At 37.2% G+C, this 24,837-nt stretch overlaps 1 protein-coding gene across 4 annotated transcripts in view; it reads right to left on the bottom strand.

Moving 5' to 3' along the window:
* ERCC6L2 (ERCC excision repair 6 like 2) overlaps positions 1 to 24,837 on the bottom strand; it is a 157,113-nt gene that overhangs the window by 50,499 nt on the left and 81,777 nt on the right. For 3 of the 4 annotated variants that reach the window (XM_086417014.1, XM_086417012.1, XM_086417016.1), the window contains 3 exons: positions 22,682 to 22,777; positions 11,457 to 11,556; positions 1,266 to 1,418 (listed from right to left, as the gene is read on the bottom strand). In XM_086417014.1, coding sequence (XP_086273140.1) covers positions 1,266 to 1,418; positions 11,457 to 11,556; positions 22,682 to 22,777 — 349 coding nt within the window. The remainder of the gene's footprint in view (positions 1 to 1,265; positions 1,419 to 11,456; positions 11,557 to 22,681; positions 22,778 to 24,837) is intronic. The other variant, XM_086417013.1, reaches the window with a different exon arrangement.

Raw genomic sequence — 24,837 nt, 5'->3', positions numbered from 1 at the left:
ATGGAGTTGCAGAGCCAGGCAGGACTTAGCGACTGAACAACAGAAAACAGGAAAAGTAATATAATACTATTTTACAGATAATGATCCCAAATTAGAAACCTGAATATACATTAGTATGTTGCGCAGTACTCTGTGATGGAGGTACGATCTGAGGGGGGCCTGAAGGACAGAAAAGGTTAATGATTAGAGAAGAGGAATGGGAAAATACAAGTCCATGAAAGAACCAGCATATAAAAAACAAGAAAAAGGGGAACCTTAAATGAGCCACTCAATTCAGAGTCGAATAATTACTATAAAATAAAACTCAGCAGTATACATCAGACATTGTATAACAGCTGTAATATTCACGACATACAAATAATATATATCTTCTTCTCCTCCATCCATTGGTGATCACATATGAACCACTACTGAACTTACTTAACATATGCTTACCAATGTTACATGTACATTATATAAATGTTCTCTTCCATATCCCATAAACATGGTCTAAATTCTTTAAGGACAGAGACTAATTGCTCCTTGAACAGTTTTTATGGTACTATTAAATAAATGAAGTACATTAAGGTTTTACTACAAAGTCCTGGAAGTTAAGGGAAATATCCTTAAGTTTTTCAAGACTCAGTTTCCTCAGCTTTATGATGAAGGGATTGAAAAAAAATGACAGTCCAAGATTGCATGATACTCATATCAATGTTAACTAAAAAATAGGCTAATATTCTTGGTATTCTAGTATATTAAAGAATTTAAAAGTTTTTTTTAAAGGATATAAATATCCTGTTAAGAATAAGAAACATCTGTATCCTGAGGATGAACACAACTGGGAGAGTTTGAAATACTGGTGTGTAATTTTTATTGGGAACAGAAAAAGAAAGTCCCCACAAGACATGAGAGTGCATCTCAGGGAGTATTTGGTAACTTTTAATCAAAACACATTTTATATTTTTGTTTACTTAGGAAAGTCTATTTTTTTAGTTCCTGACTTCAACAGCTGTTTTCCAAATGATAAATTTCTCTTTACCAGTCTGAAAATGGCCTTGGAAGGTCATACTATCTTGTATATGTATCTGAATTTAACTATGCATGGGGAAAATCTTAGATTAGAGGTATAATAATTCATTTCAAATTTCTCTAAAAGTAGAAATTCTAAATATAGGACTTATTTATGAAGAAAACCAAAAATTTCTCTGAAAAGGTACCAGCAATTTTCTTGAGGTAGAAAACCATACTGAAAATACTGAAAAGATCAAAGAAAAATTTCACACCTCCAGGATGTCCCTTGTAAGACAAGACCCTTGGGATCTCAGTTTGAAGAGATTATAGACTCCAAAAAGTTCTCCTTGATGCTCTTTTGATCCTTGAACTGCTTCAAAATATCGCTTGGCATTTTCACTTCCAACCACCACACAGTGAAGTTGCTATAACAGAAAAAACACAAGATATTTTTGAAGTGTTTGCTCCAACAATATGTCAGAATTTCCTGGCATTCCCTGTATATACACAGCTTTAGCTCGAGCAGGCAGAATCTCCGTAGGGAGGAAATTTTATTTTAATTTCCCTGGCAGATGTTGCCATTATGGTGAAATAATCTGTCCAGTCTTATTAAAGAACAAAATCTTACATTTCCTATTTTATCTGTTTTCTAACAACTGACTCAAGATCATATCTCTCTATGGCCTAGCCACCTGATGTAAAATGTAAAAGGCACACATTTGAAAACACTTTTCTCCTTTCTAGACTCTTAGTTCAATGGAAAGTACTAAAACTGGAAGAAATAGTCCTTACATCACCAAAGTTAAATTATAATCTAAAGTAGTTATACAATAACCACATTGGTATCAAACTAATTGTGGCCATGGTTACACTGTCAACTAACAGCAAAAATCCAACCACTGTTTAGACACATTGCATCCCTGAAACAATTGTGAATTCAGCAAGAACACTGACATGGAACCCTTAAGGACATATACCACTTTAGTATCAACTTAATGTGTCTCCTGATTAGATATTTTACTGTATATTAACTAAATACACTTTGATTAATCCCATGTACACTCTAACATTTCTTAAAAGAAACAAAGAGTGAAAAATAACCTCAATCTATTGCTGATGGAAGGATTAGTAAGAAGTGATACTTTGTGATTTTCACCAGGCTGATTTGTACTATCAGTTCAGTTCAGTTCAGTCGCTCAGTCGTGTCCAACTCTTTGTGACCTCATGAACCGCAGCATACCAGGCACTATAATTCATTGTTATAGGGGCTTCCTTGGTGACTCAGGGTGAAGAATTCACCTGCCAAGGCAGGAAATGCGGGTTTGATCCCTGAATTAGAAAGTTCCCCTGGAGATGGAAATAGCAACCCAACTCCAGTATTCTTGGTATTCCCTGGTGGCTCAGACAGTAAAGAATCTGCCTGCAATGTAAGAGACCTGGGTTTGATCCTTGGGTTGGGAAGATCCCCTGGAGAAGGGAATAACTACCCATTCCAGCATCCTTGGAGCTTCCCCAGTGGCTGAGTGGTAAAGAATTCACCTGCCAATGCAGGAAATGCAGGAGACTCAGGTTTTGATCCCTGGGTTGGGAAGATCCCCTGGAGGAGGAAATGGCAACTGACTTCAGTACTCTTGCCTGGAGAATTCCATGGACAGAGGAGCCTGGCCAGCTACAGTTTATGGAGTCACAAAGAGTTGGATATAACTTAGCAACTGAACAACAACAACCAGTACTCTTGCCTGAGAAATCCCGTGCACAGAGGAGCCTGGTGGGCTAGAGCCCAGTGGGTCGTAAAAGAGTCAGAGACTGAACGACAACAGGAAAAATTGCTTTAGGTGACTAAAATTATTCTTACTAACAACAGCTTCTATTTATTGGATATATGTGTAGCATGTTTATATTCTCATTTAATTCCTACAATCCTATATTATCTTCTCCCTTCTAGAAATAAAAGAACTTAAATTTAGAGAAATTAAGTGTCTTTCTCACAGCTGCCCCCCTAGGAAGCATCATTTGTAGAATTTATTCCTGAGTTTGGCTGAACACAAAATTTATACTTGTATCAATTTCTCATTGCCAGATGTCCCTCTTAAAACAAGACCCTTGGGACCTAAATTTGAATAAGTTATGGATCAATACACTGATTTGATTAGTTTTATATGTGTCCCCAAAATACAGGTTATAGTCCTGGAAATACATAATCACAACAGCAACTGATTTACTTGACGGCCCAGTTACTGATGATTTTACGCTTGCTACTGACACTTCCTTAAACACGGTATTCCTTAAACACTTCCTTAAAGTCTATATTGTCAGACTGTTGTACTAAATATAATCACCAAAGTAATTTGTAAGCATTCATCTGAATCTTTGTCTCCTACCAAAGCTTCATCACAAAAAAGACACATTATTTTGTACTTAAAATTTAAGTTTTCCAAAGTGGCCCAAGTAAAACTGAAGGCCAGATGCATCCATCTCTAGGGTAACTATAACAAAACCATTGTTACAAATCAAGAGGCTAAGGGGGAAAATATCAGTATTTGGAAAATGTAGTTTCTAGCTTAAGAAAAAATCCATGCAAGGCTACGAAATGCTTAGATTTCCTCACAATATACAAGATATGCAAGAAGTAAAAAAGGAATAGTCACCGTGTTAAGAGTACATGACCCCATCCTCCATCTTCAAGGCCAGTAATGAGGCATCTTCACATCATTCTCTCTAACTCTCTGCTTCTGTGGTTATGTTGCCTTCTTCTTTCCTTTTTCTGACCCTACTGCTACCCCCTCCCTTTACAAGGACCCTTGTGATTACACTGGGCTCACCCACATAATCCAGGTGTGTTCAGGGAATTAGGATGCAGGTATATGTGGAGGACTATATGGTTTTTCCAGTGGTCATGTATGGATGTGAGAGTTGGACTGTGAAGAAGGCTGAGCGCCGAAGAATTGATGCTTTTGAACTGTAGTGTTGGAGAAGACTCTTGAGAATCCCTTGGACTGCAAGAGATCCAACCAGTCCATTCTGAAGGAGATCAGCCCTGGGATTTCTTTGGAAGGAATGGTGCTAAAGCTGAAACTCTAGTCCTTTGGCCACCTCATGCAAAGAGTTGACTCATTGGAAAAGTCTCTGATGCTGGGAGGGATTGGGGGCAAGAGGAGAAGGGGATGACAGAGGATGAGATGGCTGGATGGCATCACTGACTCGATGGACGTGAGTCTGAGTGAACTCCAGGAGCTGGTGATGGACAGGGAGGCCTGGCGTGCTGCGATTCATGGGGTTGCAAAGAGTCGGACACGACTGACCGACTGATCTGATCTGATCTGATCTGATTACTCAGTCCACCACAGTAAGGAGGTGCAATAAGCATCATGAGAGCTTGCCAAAATGAGACAGAAGGCCCCTTGAAGGGGTTCTCACTGGTCAAAAAATGAGTTTGAACATTAAAAACAATTCATGATATTCAGTGTGTTCCTAAAATTTGTTACTAAAATACTAGCCCATGAGTCCACACAGATTAAATCAATGGAAGAGAAAGGAAAGCTCTCTTTTTGGTAAAATGCCAACAAATATAAAAGAAGTAATAATGGAAACAGAAAAATCACCATCTGACAAACCATCACAGTGGTAGCTGATTCAGGTAGGAATCATCAATGAACACTAAAGCTGATGAGGAACAGGGTACAGTTGTCCCTCATCCCTTGGTATGGTTCCAGGACCCCCATGTATATCAGAAACCATGCATGCTCAAGCTGCTTTTATGAAATGGCATAGTATCTGCATATAAGCTAAGGATTACCTTCCTATATGCTTTAAATCATCTCTAGATTACTTATAACACCTAATACAATGTAAACTCTGTGTGCTGTGCTGTGCCGAGTTGCTCAGTGGTGTATGATTCTTTGCAACCCCATGGACTGTAGCCTGCCAGGCTCCTCTGTCCATGGGGATTCTCCAGGCAAGAATACTGGAGTGGGTTGCCATGCCCTCCTTCTGCGATCTTCCCAACCCAGGGATCGAACTCAGGTCTCCCACACTGCAGGTGGTTTCTTTACCATCTGAGCCACCAGGGAAGCCCAAGAATACTGGAGTGGGTAGCCCATCCGTTCTCCAGGGGATTTTCCTGATCCAGGAATCAAACCGGGGTCTGCTACATTGCAGGCAGATTCTTTACCAGCTGAGCTACTAGGGAAGCCCAAACTCTGTATAAATACATGTAAATACAATGGACAGGGAAGCTTGGTGCAGTCCATGGGGTCGCAAAGAGTCAGACACAACTGAGTGACTAAACTGAACTGAACATAAATGGTATACAAATAGCTAGCACAGAGAAAATTCAAGTGTCACTTTAATCCACAGTTGTTTGAATCTGTGAAAGAAGAACCATGGAAACAGAGGGCTGACTGTATTGGCATGGTCTCCGATGATCTTCTCATAATATACATATATCAACTTACAAATGAAAAAAGTGGTAACTCTGCAGTGGAGAAAGCTGGTAGACACAAACTTGACAGGTGATCAAGATTAATATCACTGGCGGGTCAGGTCCTCTAGGCACTAGGAGCCTTCTGACAATGCGATCAGAAGAGCACAGCATTCTTTCTGTGCCATTCTTGTGAAAGCTGCTTGAGTTAGGACATGAGGAAACATCAAATGGACACGCTGAGAGAAAGTATACACAAGGAAAGGCTTTACTTTTTAAAACTGTCAAGGTCATGAAAGACCAGGAAAGCCTGCACAACTTAAGGCTGAAGAAAACTTAGGAGACACAAAAAGAAATGTAATTACGATCCTGGATTGGAATTTGAGCCAGAAGGAGAAAGGAGACGTTGCCAGGAAAGCTGATGAAATCTGCATGGGTTCTATGAATTATAAGGTAATGCTGTAAGTGTTAGTTTCTTGATTTGGATACCTACATTTTTGAGAAGAGAGTAGGGGATGAAGGAGAAGCAAGCTGCAGAAAAATATGTAAAACTGAGTGTTTATAATGCATAAAGCTATTTTTATATGTACATTTAAACAGAAATACAGAGAATGTAGAGGTGATAAGTTTACAACTTTCAAATAGTTCAGAAAAAGAATAAAGATCATGGCTGAGTGAGAGAACAACTGGAGAAGTTAGGTGAAGTTAATTTGGAGTTCTCTGTGCTGTTCTTGCAACTCTTTTGTAAATACATATTTACTGCTAAATAAATTATATATACGTGAAAGATGAATTTCTGATGTCAAACTAGATTATATGCAGTGCTCCAAACCAGAAGGAGCACAGTCACTGTATCATTGTATAAGTGTTTTTAAGTATAAAATACCTGAAGACTTTTATCATAAACAAATGTAAACAAAAACATCAAAGGGCAAGTCTCCCTGAATGATACAGATTATCCCTTATCAATCTAACCAATACTGTAATATTTAGGTTTATCCTTCATAGAGATTTTTCAATGCAGTTAGAGCTATTTTTAGATACATAAATTTTTATGTATATTTATGTAAATTTTATATACATAAATATACATAAATAGTTTTATAAACGAACACAATTGGTATACATGTTCTGCAAGTTACTTTTTTTGCCCCACTTAAAATGTCTTAAAGATTGTGTCACATAGATACATTTGCTCTATAATCTTTAAAAAAATTTTTTGCTGTTGCAAGGTATTCCATAATGTGGTATATCAGAATTTATGTTATTCTGTTACTGTTGGACATTTAGGCTATTCTTTTTTTCCATTTTTCAAACAAATACTAACAATTCTGAACAGAAATCCTTGTCATTCTTCACTGTGCATATGTGAGAATATTTCTACAAGGTAAAAAGGGAGAAAATGCATTTAAAAATGCTGTTAAATTAACTTCTAAAATAAGTGCTCGCTGTATTCCAAAAACACTAAGTGAGTATCTCTTTAAAAGTATCTCCACCAATAATAAGCAACATTAATCTCCCCAGCTCCCTAAAAAATACCCCACGGAACAAAAAGTATTTTGTAGAACATGTAGAACACAATCTTATTTTATTTTGTATTTCTCAATTATAAGTGTGGTTAAGCATCTTTTCGTATGCATTATGTGTACATTAGTATTTTTTCTTCACTAAAATGTCTAATCATAGTCTTTTTATTGATTTGTAGGAGTTCTTTATATATTATAGATGCTACTCCTTTGTTTATTATATTTATGGCAAATATTTCCTCCTGTCTGTCCTTTAATTTGGCTTGTACTTCCTTTGTCATACAGAAGTTTCATATAAAAATGCAGTCAAATTTACAACATTTGCCTTAGAGGCTGCATCAGTTTCCTAAGGCTGCTGTAACAAAGTACCATAAACCACATGGTATAAAACAATAGAAATTTATTCGCTCTCAGTTCTGGAGACTAAGTCTAAAATCAAGATATTGGCAAGGCCATACTCTCTCTGAAAGTTCTAAGGGAAGGAAAATCCTTCCTTTCTTTTTCCTAGTTTCTGGTAGTTGCTGGCAATTCTATGCATTCCTTGGTTCACAGCTTCATCACGCCAGTCTTTGCCTCTATCATCACATGGCATCCTCCTTCTGTGTTTGTCTGCATCCAGATTTCCCTTTTGTATGAATATCAGTCATACCAGAATTAGGGCCCACCCTAATAGAGTATATTGGAGAAGGAAATGACAACCCATTCCAGTGTCCTTGCCCGGAGAATCCCAGGGATGGGGGAGCCTGGTGGGCTGCTGTCTATGGGGCTGCACAGTCGGACACGACTGAGGCGACTTAGCAGCAGCAGCTAATAGAGTATAACATCATTTAACTTGATTACATTAGCAAAGATCTTACTTCCAAGTAAGATCCCATTCACAGCTACCAGAGGTTATGGACTTCGCCATGTTTTTTATTTCACTTTTTTGTGGTGGGGGAGGGGGGGCACAATTCAACTTCTAACAGAGGCTTTGTTAAAGATTTTTATGTTTATGTTCATGAGACATATTTGTCTATAATTTTCTTTGCCAATTTTGGTTTCAGTATTCTTCTATCTTTCTAAAGTAGGCTGGAATTGTTCCCTTCTCTGTTCTCAAGAGGAATATTAAATGTTTGGTATAATTCACCACTGAAGGAAAAGTTTCCACCACTGCGGAAAACTTTTGAATTAAAAATTCATTCACTTTCTCTGATAATACAGAGCTATAATTTCCCCTCATTTTAAGTTACTGCTCCTAGATAGCCAATATTGCTAATAACAATTAGATATCTACCTAATTCTAGTACTTTTATAATTTTTTTTTCCTCTCCATAAAGTTTATCTCTGGGAATTTTAAGGATTTATCTTTTTATCCTTGGTATTTTACAACTATAAAAAGACAATCTAAGTGTGGATCTATTCTCATTTATCCTATTTAGCACTCAGTAGGCTCATATAATAATCTGTGGACTCTTATTTTCTACTACTTAAAAGTTTCATCCTTTATTTGGGGCTTCTTCCTTCTGTTAACTTCTTCAACTATAAGACTGACACTGGAAGTCCTAGATCTAACCTTCATTCCTCCTAACTGTTCTTACATGTACTCTGTCTCTGTCTTTTTGCTCTGTAATCTAGAAGAACTGTGTGGCTCGTTCTTTTAGATGAAACTTTGCTCTTTGATATTCAGCCTATTGCTGGAGTTTTTCATTTCTGGATCTCTAATGGATATTTTTCCAGTAGTCTTTTCTTATTTCCAGGATCCTACAACCTCACTTACCTTTTGAATATTTATAGTTTTTTAAAAATCTTCTACTCTTTTCTATTACTTTTGTTTTCTCTGATGTTATTTTTTCAGTGCCTATAATAGTTCCTAGAGGATTCCCAAATAGAACAGTGATAAAGAATCTGCCTGCCAATGCAGGAGATATCAGAGACATGGGTTTAGTCTCTGGGTCGGGAAGATCCACTGGAAGAAGAAATGACAGTCCACTCCAGAATGCTTGCCTGAAAAATTCCATGGAGAGAGGAGTCTGGCAGGCTACAATTCATGGGGTTGAAGAGAGTCAAACACAACTGAGCACACACGCACATGTTAGTTCCTATATCTCTTGTAACAAATTATCATAAACTTGATGGCTTAGAACAATAGAAATTTATTCTCTTACAGGAGGCTATAAGTCTGATACCAGTATCAATGGAATAAAATCAAGTTTTGCAGAGCCATGTTCTCTTCACAAGCTCTAGGGTAGGATCCATTCCTTGCCTCTTCTCACTTCTGGTGGCTGTCAGCATTCTTTGGTTTGTGACTACCTAGCTCTAATCTCTGCCCTGTGGCACTGCCTTCTCTTCTGTCTGTGTCAGATTTCCCTTTGCTTCTTATTTATAAATCACGACTTAGGGCCCACCTGAACAATCAAGGCTAATCTCCCCATCTCAAAAAATCCTTAATCACATGTGCAAAGATCCTTTTTTCCATATAAAGTAACATTTACAGGTTCCAGAGATTAGGACCTGGTATCTCTGAGGGACACTTTCATAGTGTTTATTTTCCAAAACTGTTCCATAGTAACTATTTGGGGGGGGGGGGGCGTGTTTCATCTGACTTCAAATGTCTTACATGCTCATCTAGGCCAACTGCAATAATTATTTAAAGCAGGGAGCAGGTGGAAGGGTTTCCAGGCATTTATTATTTGGACTTTCTTCTCTATTTCAGCAAAAATTTGGAGCTTTGCTTCTTTCCTTCCAGTATTTCTATGTTTTGTTCCTAGTAGAGAGCAAACATTTCCATTGGCTGTAGTTTGGTACAATGGGGGAAAGATCATGTTAGATTATTAATAATACCCCAAAGAGGGGGCATTATACTTAACCCAAGTCTCCTTTCTTTTTTTAGTATCTATGACTCTAAGCTTGGAATATTCGTAAGTTGCACCTACCTTTTCCAGTAATCTTCTCATGACTGATTTCTTCCTTCAATCTGATCTCAGCTGCCCTTTGTCTTTCAGGGTTCCTTATCATTTCTAGCCCGCAGAGAGAACTCTTTTGCTTTCCAATATTTTTACAGGTTTTTTTTTAAACATCATTTTAGATTCCCCGCCCCCGCTCCAAGAGATCTGAGAACACTTGTGAGGCTAGAGTGTGTTTGTCATTTGCACCCTTGGTTCAAAATCCAATCAATCTTTTAAGTCACATTTACGCCATTTCTCACATGATGGCCATCTTATCTTTATTTGTGCCTACCAAGTTGTATGGCTGAATGTTCCCTAAGGTTTATTTTAATAAGCAATTAGATCATACAAACTTCTAACAACTTTAATTACTTTCATGTTCTGAAGACTTTTTATTACATATTATTATGTAACAGGCCAAACAGGCAAAAGGAAATAATGGGATTGAGAAAAGAGCCTTACTTGTGACAAGTCAAAGATAGTATTTTAAAGAGCTGCTCCAAAGATGCAAAAAACAATATTCTACTTTTTCCCAAGATTACTTAAATATGTCTGAAAAGATAATTTTCAGGCACTGTGCTATACCAAAGAACAAAAAGGTTAAAAGTTTCTTACAAAGCTAAATGCTTTAAGAAAAATAAAAATTTCTGTGTACAATTCTACTTTTAGAATTAAGAAAATAGCATAAATTTAAGGTTGGATCATTCTTAGGTTAACTACCACCACATGTAGCAGATGTTTGCTCTTAAACAGATTCCAACTAAATATATAGGGAGTAATTCAAATTTAACATTTATAATTAAACTTGAACCTCATTCCAGATCTTCTCAAGTGGGCAGTTATAGACTAAATAAACTTTGTTTAGAGGCATAAATGGAGCAGTAATTGATACCCTAAGGATAGCACAGAGTTAATGCAATTTTAGATGAATATTAAAAACACCAGCACAGTAGTTAACTGCACTTGAGGTCTATTCCTATGATTCCATATATTGGGGCATCCTGGGTCCTGGTTTCATTATATAAAACCTGAAACGTTTGTATTAGATATCTCTATGGTTTTCCTCTCTAGTCTTCTTCATGTTATGGCACGTACAGAAAATGGTAACATGTGAATGTCTATTCTGAGAAGAGGCTACTCAAGGATGGAACCTGGCTTAGGTAATCTTGCTGTCCAGACAGCGCAGGCTGTCTGGGTACACTGATACCACATCTGTGGCATACACTTAGCTGTGACCTTGCTCCTCAAACTGTGGTCTGTAGACTAGCAGTGTTAGCACTTCCGGGAGCTTGTTTAAAATGCAGAATCTTGGGCTCTACCCAGTACTACTAAATGAGAATCAGTATTTTTAAAGATCCCAAGATGATTTTGTGTGTACAGTAAAGTATTGCTGTAAGAAAACTTCAGCTCTAAAATTCAATGAACCAAAGAATTAGTTTTTTAGAAGTGTATTCTAGAGTATATTTCATCATCTTATTAAATTCATTATTATAGCTAGAATGAAATAGAAATATATTTGTATACAAATTTATTATTAATTTCCTAAAACTGACATATATTAACTTTTAAATAGAAAAAGGGAAATACATTCACCTGCTTGTATACTTGTCGTAAGTACATGATCTCCTCCACGGTTCCCAAGGATATCAGCCTAAGCACTTTGACATCTCTGCACTGCCCGATCCTATATGCTCTGCAGAAAAATTAAAAACAAAAGGCGACCAAGATCAAATGAAACAACTTCAAGTTCAGGAGGCAGCTTTATGGATATAAACATGAAACATTACTAAAATTTTAATTTAAAAAAAATCTTATGTTTAGGTATGTGCTATGCTTTGTGCTGAGTCGCTCAATCGTGTCTGACTCTTTGCAATCCCATGAACTGTAGCCTGCCAGGCTCCTCTGTCCATGTTTAGATAGGCTGTATTATTTAATAATAATGTAAAAACAGAAATTCATACAAAAAGGAGTAGAAAACATATATATATCAACTTAATTTCTGTTATAAACATTACTTTCTACTGTGCCAAACTTTTCCTAAATTCAGATTTTTCTTTTATGGCAGTCTTAAGCTTATGAAGGGCTCCATTTATATAAAACCTCTCAAAAACGCAAACTAATCCATAGTGACAGTAAGCAGATCAGTGGTTGCTTGGGAATAGGGGCCTCAGGAGAGGAAAGAGGGATGGATTACAAAGTGGCACAAAGAAAATCTGAAGGGTGATGGATATGTTTGCTATTTTGATTGTGGTTATGGGTTCATGCTATATTCTTATATCAAGACTTATCAAGTACACTTGAAATATGTGCAGTATATTGTACGTTAATTATACTTCAATGAAACTGTTAAAAAAAAACAAACCTGAGGAAAAGCAGTTAATCAACTGGCAAGCCTACAGAAATGCAGATTTATACCCTTCATCTACTGAGATTTCCATACAGTCTGTCTGACTGGACCACTCAGTTGGTTAGTACCCCAGGTGTTTTGATACGGACTGCAGAGCTAATTAAAACTCTAACCTGACTCACCACACGGGTGAACTATAGGTACAATCCCTGTAGCTTCTCCCAGGTGGAGGTTTTATTGGATGTTCTGAATGAGATCACCTGCTTCTAAATACCTGTTACAGTCATGGGGAATCATGGGCAAGGCCATACTGCCTCATGCTTGAAAATGTTATAAATCGGGGAAAATTTAATTTTGACCTTATAAAGTCACACTATGTTGTTATATTTGGTGCTTCCTCTGCCTCCTTTGCCCATTCCTCCTCCCAGAGAAGGGCTTTTACTAGAGGACATATTGGGGTACTGAAAGTCTTGCATTCCCAGAAAAGAAGGAGTACTCTTGTGACACAGCAAAGCCAGGGATAAGTTACTGCACTGTCACTTGCATCCTGCAGCCTGGATAGAGAGGGGCTCATAATCCCTTTCTCTCCCCCAAGGCATTTGGGTCTAAGGATAAATACAAATGGATCTAAGGAAATGTCCTTTGGTGTAAGTCAACTGTTTGCTGAGTGACAGACTGTGTTAGAACATTTACTCTTTAATCTTTACAGACAAAACCTTGTAACATGTTATACTGGACCCATGCATCATCAGTTTCAAAGTCTATAAAGTACAAATATGTAAAAGGTCTTTAATCACATAAAGATGAGTGTCAAGAAACTGTTATACAGTGTGGAGGTCAGTATCTTCACTTTTCTTGTTTCCTCCAGTCAGAGTCAACAGAAGGAGAGGGAGAAGAAGAAGAATCCCATTCATTTAGTTTTATCATCAACTAACTTTCACTGAATGCCAAAGCAGAGTGAACTGTATTTTGAGGGACCACTGGGATAAATAAGATGGGTCCTGATGGCCTAGATGAAAAAGAACAAAATTACAACAAGTGTTGTTAAAGCAAAAGGAAATGGAAATTTTTCTGTGGTTTTCATTTGACCACTTTCCTGAGCAGCTGTCACTGGGAAGAGGCTTGTTGAAAGTCTAGGCTCTGCAAGTCAGACTACATGGGTTCAAATTTATCCTATCTTAAGCTGAAACCAACTTAATTTCAATTGCATTAAACCACCTTTACAGCTCTGCTATCACCCTTTATTTTATTGATGTTACAAATTATATCTTTATATGCCATGTATTCATTAGCAGAACAGTTATAATTATTTTTATGCACTTGTCTTTTAAAATTGTATAGAAAACAAGAAGAATTATAACTCAAAGTTAAAACAATACTGATTTTGGTATTTGTCTATGTATCAATGGGAATGGGTGAATTTAATTCAGATGACTATTAAATCTCTACTGTGGGCAAGAATCCCTTATCAGAAATGGAGTAGCCCTTGCATTACACAAGAGTCCAAAATGCAGTACACAAGAGTCTGAAACGCAGTACTTGGGTACAGTCTCAAAAACAACAGAATGATCTCAGTTTGTTCCCAAGGCAAATCATTCAATATCACAGTAATCCAAGTCTACGCACCAACCACCAATGCTGAAGAAGCTGAAGTTGAATGGCTCTACTAAGATCTATAAGACCTTCTAAAACTATCACCAAAAAAAGATGTCCTTTTCATCATTGCGGACTGGAATGCAAAAATAGGGAGTGAAGAGGTATCTGGAGTAACAGGCAAGTTTGGCCTTGGAGTACAGAATGAAGCAGGGCAAAGGCTAATAGAGTTTTGCCAAGAGAACCTACTGGCCATACCAAACACTCTCTTTCAACAACACAAGAGAAGACTCTGCCCATCACCAGATGCTCAATACTGAAATCAAACTGACTATATTCTTTGCAGTCGAAGATGGAGAAGCTCTATACAGTCAGAAAAACAAGACTGGGAGTTGACTGTGGGTTAGATCATAAACTCCTTCTTGCCAAATTCAGACTTAAATTGAAGAAAGTAGTGAAAACCACGAGGCCATTTAGGTAGGACCTAAACCAAATCCTATGATTATACACTGGAAGTGACAAATAGATTCAAGGGATTAGATCTGATAGAAAGAATGTATGAAGAACTATGGATGGAGATTCCTAATACTGTACAGGAGGCAGTAATCAAAACCATCCCCAAGAAAAAGAAATGCAAAAAGGCAAAATGGTTGTCTGAGGAGGGCTTACAAACAGCTAAGAAAAGAAGCGAAGTGAAACACAAAAGATAAAAGGATAGATATACCCGTCTGCAGGCAGAGTTCCAAAGAAGAGCAAGGAGAGACGAGAGAGCCATCTTAAGTGAACAATGGAAAGAAACAGAGGCAAACAACAGAATGGGGAAGACTAGAGATCTCTTCAAGAAAATTAGAGATATCAAGGGAACATCTCATGCAAAGACGGGTATAATAAAGGACAGAAATGGAAGGGACCCAACAGAAGCAGAAGACATTAAGAAGAGGAGGCAGGAATACACAGATGAATCATACAAAAAAGGTTATAATGATCCAGATAACCATGACAGTGTGATCACTTACCTAGAGGCAGACATCCAGGAGTGTGAAATCAAGTGGACCTTAGGAAGCATTACTACAAACAAAGCTAGTGAGGGTGATGAATTCCAGCTGAGCTATTTCAGATCCTAAAAGATGATGCTGTGAAAGTGCTACGCTCAATATGCCAGCAAATTTAGAAAACTCAGCAGTGGCCACAGGACTGGAAAAGGTCAGGTTTCATTCCAATCTCAAAGAAGGGTAATGCCAAAGAATGTTCAAACTACAGCACAATCGCACTCATCTACAATGCTAGTAAAGTGACAGTCGCTTAGTTGTGTCTGACTCTTTGCAACCCCACGGACTACACAGTCCCCGGAATTCTCTAGGCCAGAATACTGGAGTGGGTAGGCTTTCCCTTCTCCAGGGGATCTTCCCAACCTAGGGATCGAACCCAGGTCTCCCACATTGCAAGTGGATTCTTTACCAGCTGAGCCACAAGGGAAGCCCACCATGCTAGTAAGGGAATGCTTAAAATCCTTCAGTCTAGGCTTTAACAGTACATGAACCGAGAACTTTCAGATGTACAAGTTAAATTTACGAAAGGCAGAAGAACCAGAGATCAAATTGCCAACATCTATAAGATCACAGAAAAAGCAAGGGAATTCCAAAAAAAATCTACTTCTGCTTCATTGACTACATTAAAGGTTTTGACTGTGTGGATCAAAACAAGCTATGGAAAATTCTTCAAGAGACGGGAATACTAGACCACCTTTCCTGCCTCCAGAAAAACCTGTATACAGGTCAAGAAGCAACAATTAAAACCGGACATGGAACAATGAACTGGTTCAAAATTGGGAAAGGAGTATATCAAGGTTGTATATTGTCACCTTGCTTATTTGATGTCTATGTAGAGTACATCATGTGAAATGCTGGGCTGGAGGAAGCTCAAGCTGGAATCAAGATTAATGTGGGAAATATCAATGATCTCAGATATGCAGATGATACCACCCTAATGGCAGAAAGTGAAGAGGAACTAAAGAACCTCTTGATGAAAGTGAAAGAGGAAAGGGGAAAAGCTGGCTTAAAACTCAACATTAAAAAACTAAGACCATGGCATCCAGTCCCATCACTTCATGACAAACAGATGTGGAAAAAATAGAAACAATAACAGACTTTATTTTCTTGGGCTCCAAAATCACGTAGACAGTGACTGCAGCCATAAAAATTAAAAGATGCTTGCTTCTTGGAAGAAAGCTATGACAAACCTAGACAGCATATTAAAAAGCAGAGACATCACTTTGCCAACAAAATCCATATGGTCAGAGCTATAGTTTTTCCAGTAGTTATGTACTGATGTGAGAGTTGGACCATAAAGATGGCTGAACACCAAAGAATTGATGCTTTTGAACTGAGGTACTGGAGAAGACTCTTGCAAGGAGATCAAACTAGTCAATCCTGAAGGAAATCAACCCTGAATATTCATTGGAAGGACTGATGCTGAGGCTGAAGCTCCAATACACTGGTCACCTGATGTGAAGAGCTGACTCACTGGAAAAGACCCTGATGCTGGGAAAGATTGAGGGCAATAGGAAAAGGGAGCGACAGAGGATAAGATGGTTGAATGGCATCATCAACTCAATGGACATGAGTTTGAGCAAACTCTGGGATATAGTGAAAGATAGGGAAGCCTGGCGTGCTGCAGTCCATGAGGTTGCAAAGAGCTGGACAGGACTGAAGGACTGAACAACAATATGACTTTGAGTTACCAGAGTCCCTTCATCTGAAATTGAAACTCTCTCCCAAACACTTCACATATCAATAGAACAGAATAAAGAGCCCAGAAATAAACTCATGCACCTGTAGACAATTAATCTATGACAAAGATGGCAAGAAGATATAATGGACAAAACAGTCTCTTCAACAAGTGGTTCTTGGAAAACTGGACAGCCACATGTAAAACAATGAGAACAGAACATTTCCTCACCAACAACAAAAATAATCAAAATGGATTAAAGACCTAAATCTAAGTACTGAAATCATAAAACTCCTAGAGAACAATCTATGACATAAACTGTATCAACTGTTTTTAGATCAGTTTCCTAAGGCAAGGGAAATAACAGCAAATATAAACAAATGAAACTTAATTAAACTTACAAGGTTTTGCACAAGAAAGGAAACCATTGACAAAATGAGACAATGACCTAAGGAATGGGAGAAAATATTTGCAAATGATATGACCAACATGGGGTTATTATCCAAAAAATATAAATAGCTCATACAACTCAGTATCAAGAAACAATGTCAAAAAAACCCAAACAACCCAATCAAAAATGGGGCAGACAACCTGAAGAGAAATCTTCCTAAGAAGCTAACAGGAACCTGAAAAGATGGTCAATGTCACTAATTATTAAAGAAATGCAAATCAAAGCCACAATAAGCTATCAGCTATCACCCCTTAGAATAGCTGTCATCATAAGACCACAAACAACTGTTGGCAAGGATGGAGTAAAAAAGGAATCCTTGTATACTACTGGCAGGTATGTAAATCAGTACAGCCACTATAGCAAACAGTATGCAGAGTCCTCCAAAAACTAAAAATAGAACTATGATATGATCCAGCAATCTCACTTTTGTGTATATAGCTAAAAAATGAAAATACTAATTTAAATAGATTCACGCACTCCAATGTCCATAGAAGTATTAACTACAATAGCCAAGATATGGAAGCAATCCAGTGTCCATAAACATACACATGGATAAAGATCTGGTATACATATAAGAATGGATTATTGTTGTTGTTCAGTCACCCAGTCATATCCGACTCTTTGTGACCCCATGGACTGCAACACACCAGGCCTCCCTGTCCCTCACTATCTCCTGAAGTTTGCCAAGTTCATGTCCATTGCATCAGTGATGCCATCCAGCCATCTCATCCTCTGATGCCCTCTTCTTCTTCTGCCCACAATCTTTCCCAGCACCAGGGACCTTTCGAATGAGTTGACTGTTCGCATCAGATGACCAAAATACTTGAGCTTCAGCTTCAGTATCAGCCCTTCCAACGAATGTTCAAGGTTGATTTCCCTTACGATTGACTGGTTTGATCTCCCTGCTGTCCAAGGGACTTTTAGGAGTCTTCTCCACCATAGTTTGAAGGCATCAATTCTTTGGTGCTCTGCCTTCTTTATGGTCCAGCTCTCACAACCGTACACGACCACTGGGAAGACCACAGCCCTGACTATACAGAGCAGGCAGAGTAATGTCTGCTTTCCAACACACTGTCTAGGTCTGTCGTAGCTTTCCTATGGATTATTTCTCAGCCATAAAAAAGAATGAAATTCTGCCAATTACAGCATCATGGATGAACCTAGAGAACATTATGCTTAGTGAATTAAATCAGAGAAAGATAAATACTATATGATATCACTTAGATGTGGAACCTAAGAAATAAAACAAATGAATACATATATAGGAAAACAGAAACACAATTACAGAAATAGAAAACAAACAAGTGCTTACCAGTGGGGTCAGGGAAGGGGATAGGGACAAGACAGGGTAATGGGATGAAGAAATACAAACTACTGTATATGAAATAGATTAGCAACAAGAAGATACTGCATAGTGCAGGGAATTATAGCCATTATCTGGTAATAACTTTCAATGAAGTATAATCTGTAAAAATATTGAATCACTATCTGTATATCCAAAACTAATATAATACTGTAAATCAACAATACTTTGTTTATAAAACACTATAAAGTTATATGTCAGTTACACTGCAATAATAAAAATAAAAAATACAACTTTAAAATACACTAAAATGAATTAACAGTTGATCATATGATACAGAAGAATGGATCAATGAGCTGGCAGACACAGCTGTGGAAATCACTGTAGCTGAACAGAAAAAAGAAAAAGAAAAGAAGGACAGTTTGAGACCTCTTAAACTACATGAAACATACTAACATTCACATTATAGGGGTTGCAGACAAAGGGGCAGAGGCCATATTTGAAGATGTAATAGCTGAAAACTTCCCTAACTTGGAAAAGGAAAGATATTCAGGTCCAGAAAGTACAAAAAGTTCAAACAGGACCAACCCAAACAGGAGCACACCAAGAAACGTTGTAATTACAATGTCAAAAATTAAAGAGAAAGAGAAAAAGGAAAAGCAACAAGTTATATACAAAGACAAATCCATAACTCTATGAGCTATGTGGAGAAACTGCAGGCCAGAAGGGAGTGACACAACATACCTAAAGTGACGGAAGGGAAAAGCCTACAAACAAGAATATTCTAATCAGCAAAGTTTCACATAGATCTGGAGAGATCAAAAGTTTCACAGGTAAGTAGAAGCCAAGAGTTCTGTGCCACCAAACCAAATTATAAGAAATGTTACAGAGACTTTTCTCTGTGAAAAAGAAAAGGCCACAACTAGATCCATGAAAATTATGGAAGGAAAAAATCTCACTGGTAAAGGCAAATATATAGTAAAGGCAGTAAATCAACCATGTATAAAGCTAGTAGGAAGGTTAAAAGACAAAAATAGTAAAATTATGTATATCCATAAAAGTAGTTAAGGGATACACAAAACAAAAAGATATAAAATAGGATGTAAAAAATAATAAACATTCTGGGGGGGGAAGAGTAAAAATTTAGGGTTGTTAAGTGTGTGTGAACTTAAAAGATCAGCAACTTAAAATAATCATGTACAAAGACAGTTGTTGTTTAGTCGCTAAGTCATGTCTGACTTTGACTGTAGCCTACCCGGCTCCCCTCTCTCCATGGGATTTCCCAGGCAAGAATACTGCAGCGGGTTGCCATTTCCTCTTCCAAGGAATCTTCTTGACCCAGGGATCGAACCCATGTCTCCTGCCTTGGCAGGCGAATTCTTTACCACTGAGCCATCAGGGAAGCCCCGTAAATAGAGTGCTATATTAAATCTTATAGTAGCCACAAACCAAAAATCTAAACATATGGAAAAAAGAGAAAGGAATACCAACATAACACAAAATATACCTATCAAATCACAAAGAAGATAACAAAAGAAGAAAGGAATAAAAAAGAACTACAGAAACAACCACAAAACAAGAAAATGTAAAGGAGAACATATCTATCAGTAACTACATTAAAAGTACATGGACTAAATGCTGCAATCAAAAGACACAGAGTGGCTGAACAGATACAAAAACAAGAGCCATCTATATGCTACCGACAAGAAGCTCACTCTTGAGTTATAGACACACAGACTGAAACTGAGGAGATGGGAAAAGATATTCCTCCCAAATGCAAAGGAAAAGAAAACTGGGGTAGCAACACACACCAGAAAAAATAGACTTTAAAACAAAGATTGCACAAGTGACAAAGACAGTACATAGTGATCAAGGGATCAATTCAAGAAGGATGTATAACAATTGTAAATACATATTCATCTGGCAAAGGAGCACCTACATATATAAAGCAAATATTAACAGATAGAAAAGGAGAGACGGATAGTAACACCATTAATAGTAGGAAACTTAACACCCCACTGACATTCCTGGGGTTAGTGAACATCCCGAGAGAAAATGAATTAGGAAACACTGGTCTTAATATGTTATACCAGATGGACTAAATAGATAAAGATAAAATATTTCATCCAGAAGCAGAAGAATGACCTTTTTTTCAAGTTCACATGGAACACTGTCCAGGACAGACCATATGTTAGGCAACAAAACAAGTAAATTTAGTAAATTTAAGATGGGAATCATATCAAGCATCTTTTTCTGACCATAACTATAGAGACGAGAAATCAACCAGTTAAAAACAAATCTGCAAAAACACAAATATGTGAGTTTAAACAATACATTATTAAAAAACAATGAATCACTGAAGAAATCAATGAACAAATAAAAATATACCTGCAGACAAATGAAAATGGAAACACAATGATCCAAAATGTATGGGACTCAGTAAGAGCAGTTTCATGGCTTATACCATTACAAGCCTCCCTCAAGAAACAAGGGAAACGAGGAAAAAACCCAAATGAACAAACTAAACTTAACTTACACCTCAAGGAACTAGAGAAAGAACAAAACTGAAAGTTAGCGAAGGAAAGAAATGAACATCAGAGCAGAAATAAATGACACAGAGACTAAAAAATTTGAACAGATCAATGAAACTAGGAGCTGGTTCTTCAAAAGGTAACAAGAATTGATTTAGCCAGATTCTTCAAGGAAAAAAAGAGAGAAAACTAAAATCAATAAAATCAGAAATGAAAATGGAAAAGTCACAACTGACATCACAGAAATACAAAGGATCATAAAAGATTACTCACAATTATACACCAATAAAGTGAATAGCTAATAAATAAACAAATTAGTAGAAACGAATCTCAAGACTGAACCATGAACAAATAGAAAATTTGAACAGACTAATTAGTAGTAACAATATTGAATTGGTAATCAAAAAACTACCAACAACAAAGAAGTCTAGGACCAGACAGCTTCACAGATGAATTCAACATTCAGAGAAGAGTTAACACCATCTTTCTCAAACTACTTTCATTTTGAACTCATTCTATGAGGTCAGCATAGCCCTAATACCAAAACCAGAAAAAGATATAAAAATCACAGGTAATATCACTGATGAACACAGAAGCAAAAATCCTTAACAAAATGTAGCAAACTGAATTCAACAACACGTTAAAAGGATCATATGTCATGATCAAGTGAGATTTATCCCAGAGATGCAAGGGATTCAATATCTGCAAATCAATTGATGTGATATACCATGTTAACATACAGAAGAATAAAAATTATATTATCTTTTTTTTTATATTATCTTAATAAATGTGGAAAAAGCTTTCAATAAAATTTAATATCCATTTATGATAAAAAAAAACTCAATAAACTGAAACTAGAGGGAACATGCCCCAACATAAAAAAGGCCATATATGATAAGCCCACAGCTAACAATATTCTCATACCCAAGCTAAAGGGGAAGAAGTAAAGCTCAGTGTTTCTAGATGATGACACTATATACAGAAAATCCTAAAGATGCAAGAAAAAAAAAATATGAGAGCTCATCAATGAATCTGGTAAAGCTGCAGAATACAAAATTAATATACAGAAGTCTGTTGCATTCTATACATTAACAATGCTCTATTAGAGAAATAATAAAATCCCATTTACAATTGTATCAAAAAGAATAAAATATCTAAAATAGATTTAACTAAGGAGGTAAAAGAATTGTATTCAGAAAACCTTCAGACAATGATGAAATGGACTGTTTAAGAAAGCTGGGTTTCCATGCTTTATGATCTGGTGCAAACAACCACTGTAAGAATATTTTGCCAGTCTGATTTCCCACTTACTTATAAAATTTATGAAATGATTTTTTCAGTTTTGATCAAGGAGCACATGTCAATCCCTCTTTATGTACAAAGTATGGGACAGGAATCTGTTTTAGAGTCAGCACATTAATTTCCTGGAATGATGTACTCTGGTCTACTCTCATGTCCTGAAGTTGCTGATCCCATGCTTGAAAATTCTCTATGCTCTCCTGTTGACTCTGGATTGTGGCTTTTCTCTGCTGGTCCCTTCATCATAAAAATCCTTTCATGAGTTTCTTAAAACTTCTGATCTACTAGTAGTGGCCTTTTCGACTTTCCTCCAGGAATAAGGATTTAGTCTCTCTTCTAAATTAATCTTGTCACAATAATGAGATTTTGAGATGGAGGGGAAATAAATGACTAACAGCCTGCCATTTGGATTTAAAAGTTCAGGGTTATCTTAAATAAAAATTAAAAAAAATTTTACAATGTTTTCCTTATCTTCTAATCACAGTCACATTATAGGCAACCTAAAAATTTCAGAAGCATTTTTAGATTAAAGCATTTACAGGTCACATCAAATTTTGTCACCATTACCTGTCAATTGCTTGAAGATCATTGGCTGGATTCCACGTAGGATCAAATAATACAACCACATTGGCACCAACAAAATTAAGGCCTAGTCCACCAGCCCTGGAGTAAATTAAAAAAAATAGCACAATAAAACAGTAAAAATAAATTTTGCTCTGTAACTCAATGATGCCAGGTTTCTATAACAAAATAAATACAGTATTACATTATAAAAGAAAGGTAATTAAAACACAAATATGCCACAAGGAAAATTACTATGGAACATTTTTTTTTTTTTTTTTGGTACCACTCTAGAATACTCCTGAAGGACTATGGACAGAGGATCATAACATTGTATAGGAGGCAGTGATCAAAACCATCCCAAAGAAAAAGTAATACAAGAAGGCAAAATGGTTGTCTGAGGAGGCTTTACAAATAGATGAGAAAAGAAGGGAAAGGCAAAGGAGAAAGGGAAAGATACACTCAAGTGAATGCAGAGTTCCAGAGAAGAGCAAGGAGAGATAAGAAGGCCTTCTCAAATGGACAATGCAAACAAATAGAAGAAAACAAAGAATGAGAAAGATTAGAGATCTCTTCAAGAAAACTGGAGATACCAAGGGTACATTTCATGTAAGAATGGACAGGATAAAGGACAGAAATAGTAAGGACCTGACTTATTATTTCAGAAGAGATTAAGAAGAGGTGGCAAGAACACAGAGAACTACACAAAAAAGATCTTAATGACCCAGAAAACCATGAAGGTATGGTCACTCACCTAGAGCCAGACATCCTGGAGTGTGAAGTCCAGTGGGCCTTAGGAAGCATTACTAAGAACAAAGCTAGTGGAGGTAATGGAATTATAGCTGAGCTATTTCAAATCCTAAAAGATGATGGTGTTAAAATGCTACACTCAATATGTTAGCAAATTTGGAATACTCAGCAGGGCCCACAGGACTGGAAAAGGTCAGGTTTCATTTCAATCTCAAAGAAGGGCAATGCCAACGAATGTTCAAACTACCATATAACTGCACTCAGTTCACATGCTAGCAAGCTTATGCTCAAAATCCTACAAGCTAGGCTTCAGCAGTACATGAACTGAGAACTTCCAGATGTACAAGCTGGGTTTAGAAAAGGGAGAGGAACCAGAGACCAAATTGCTAACATTTGTTGGATCATAGAGAAAGTAAGGGAAATCCAGAAAAGCAAGCTTATGCTTAAAATCCTACAAGCTAGGCTTCAGCAGTACATGAACTGAGAACTTCTGGATGTACAAGCTGGGTTTAGAAAAGGCAGAGGAACCAGAGACCAAATTGCTAACATTTGTTGGATCATAGAGAAAGTAAGGGAAATCCAGAAAAACATCAATCTGTGCTTCAGTGACTATGCTAAAGCCTTTGACTGTGTGGATCACAGCAAACAATGGAAATTCTTAGAGATGGGAATACCAGACCACCTTACCTATCTCCTGAGAAACCTGTATGCAGGTCAAGAAGGAACAGTTAGAACCAGCCATGGAACAACGGACTGGTTCAAGACTGGGAAAGGAGTATGACAAAGCTCTGTATTCTCACCCTGCTTACTTAACTTCTATGCAGATCACCTCATATGAAATGCTGGGCTGGATGAAGCTCAAGGTGGAATCAAGACTGCCAGGAGAAACATCAACAACCTCACATATGCAGATGATACCACTCTAATGGCATAAAGTGAAGCGGAACTAAAGAGCCTTTTTTTGAGGGTGAAAGAGGAGAGTGAAAAATCTGGCTTAAAACTCATCATTCAAATACTAAGATCACAGCATATGGTCCCATCACTATATAGCAAACAGAAGGGGAAAAAGTGGAAGCAGTGACAAAGTTTCTTTTCTTGGGCTCCAAAATCACTACGGCCAGTGACTGCAACCATGAAATTAGAAGACGCTTGCTCCTTGGAAGGAAAGCTATAACAGACCCAGACAGTATATTAAAAAGCAACAAAATCACTTTGCCAGCAAAGGTCCGTATAGTCAAAGCTATAGTTTTTCCAGTAGTCATGTACGGATATGAGAGCTGGAGCATAAAGAAGGCTGAGCACCAAAGAACTGATGCTTTCGAATTGTGGCACTGAGAAGACTCTTGAGAGTCCTTGGACTATAAGATCTGATCAGTCAATCCTAAAGGAAATCAACCCTGAATATTCATTGG

Source organism: Bos grunniens, chromosome 8, assembly GCF_055505025.1.
Source record: "Bos grunniens cultivar Pamir isolate PY7600 chromosome 8, Bosgru_T2T1.0, whole genome shotgun sequence".
NCBI classification, from domain to species: Eukaryota; Metazoa; Chordata; class Mammalia; order Artiodactyla; family Bovidae; genus Bos; species Bos grunniens.
The sequence above is the reverse complement of the archived record's forward strand: the minus strand, read 5'-3'. Positions and strand labels throughout refer to the sequence as shown.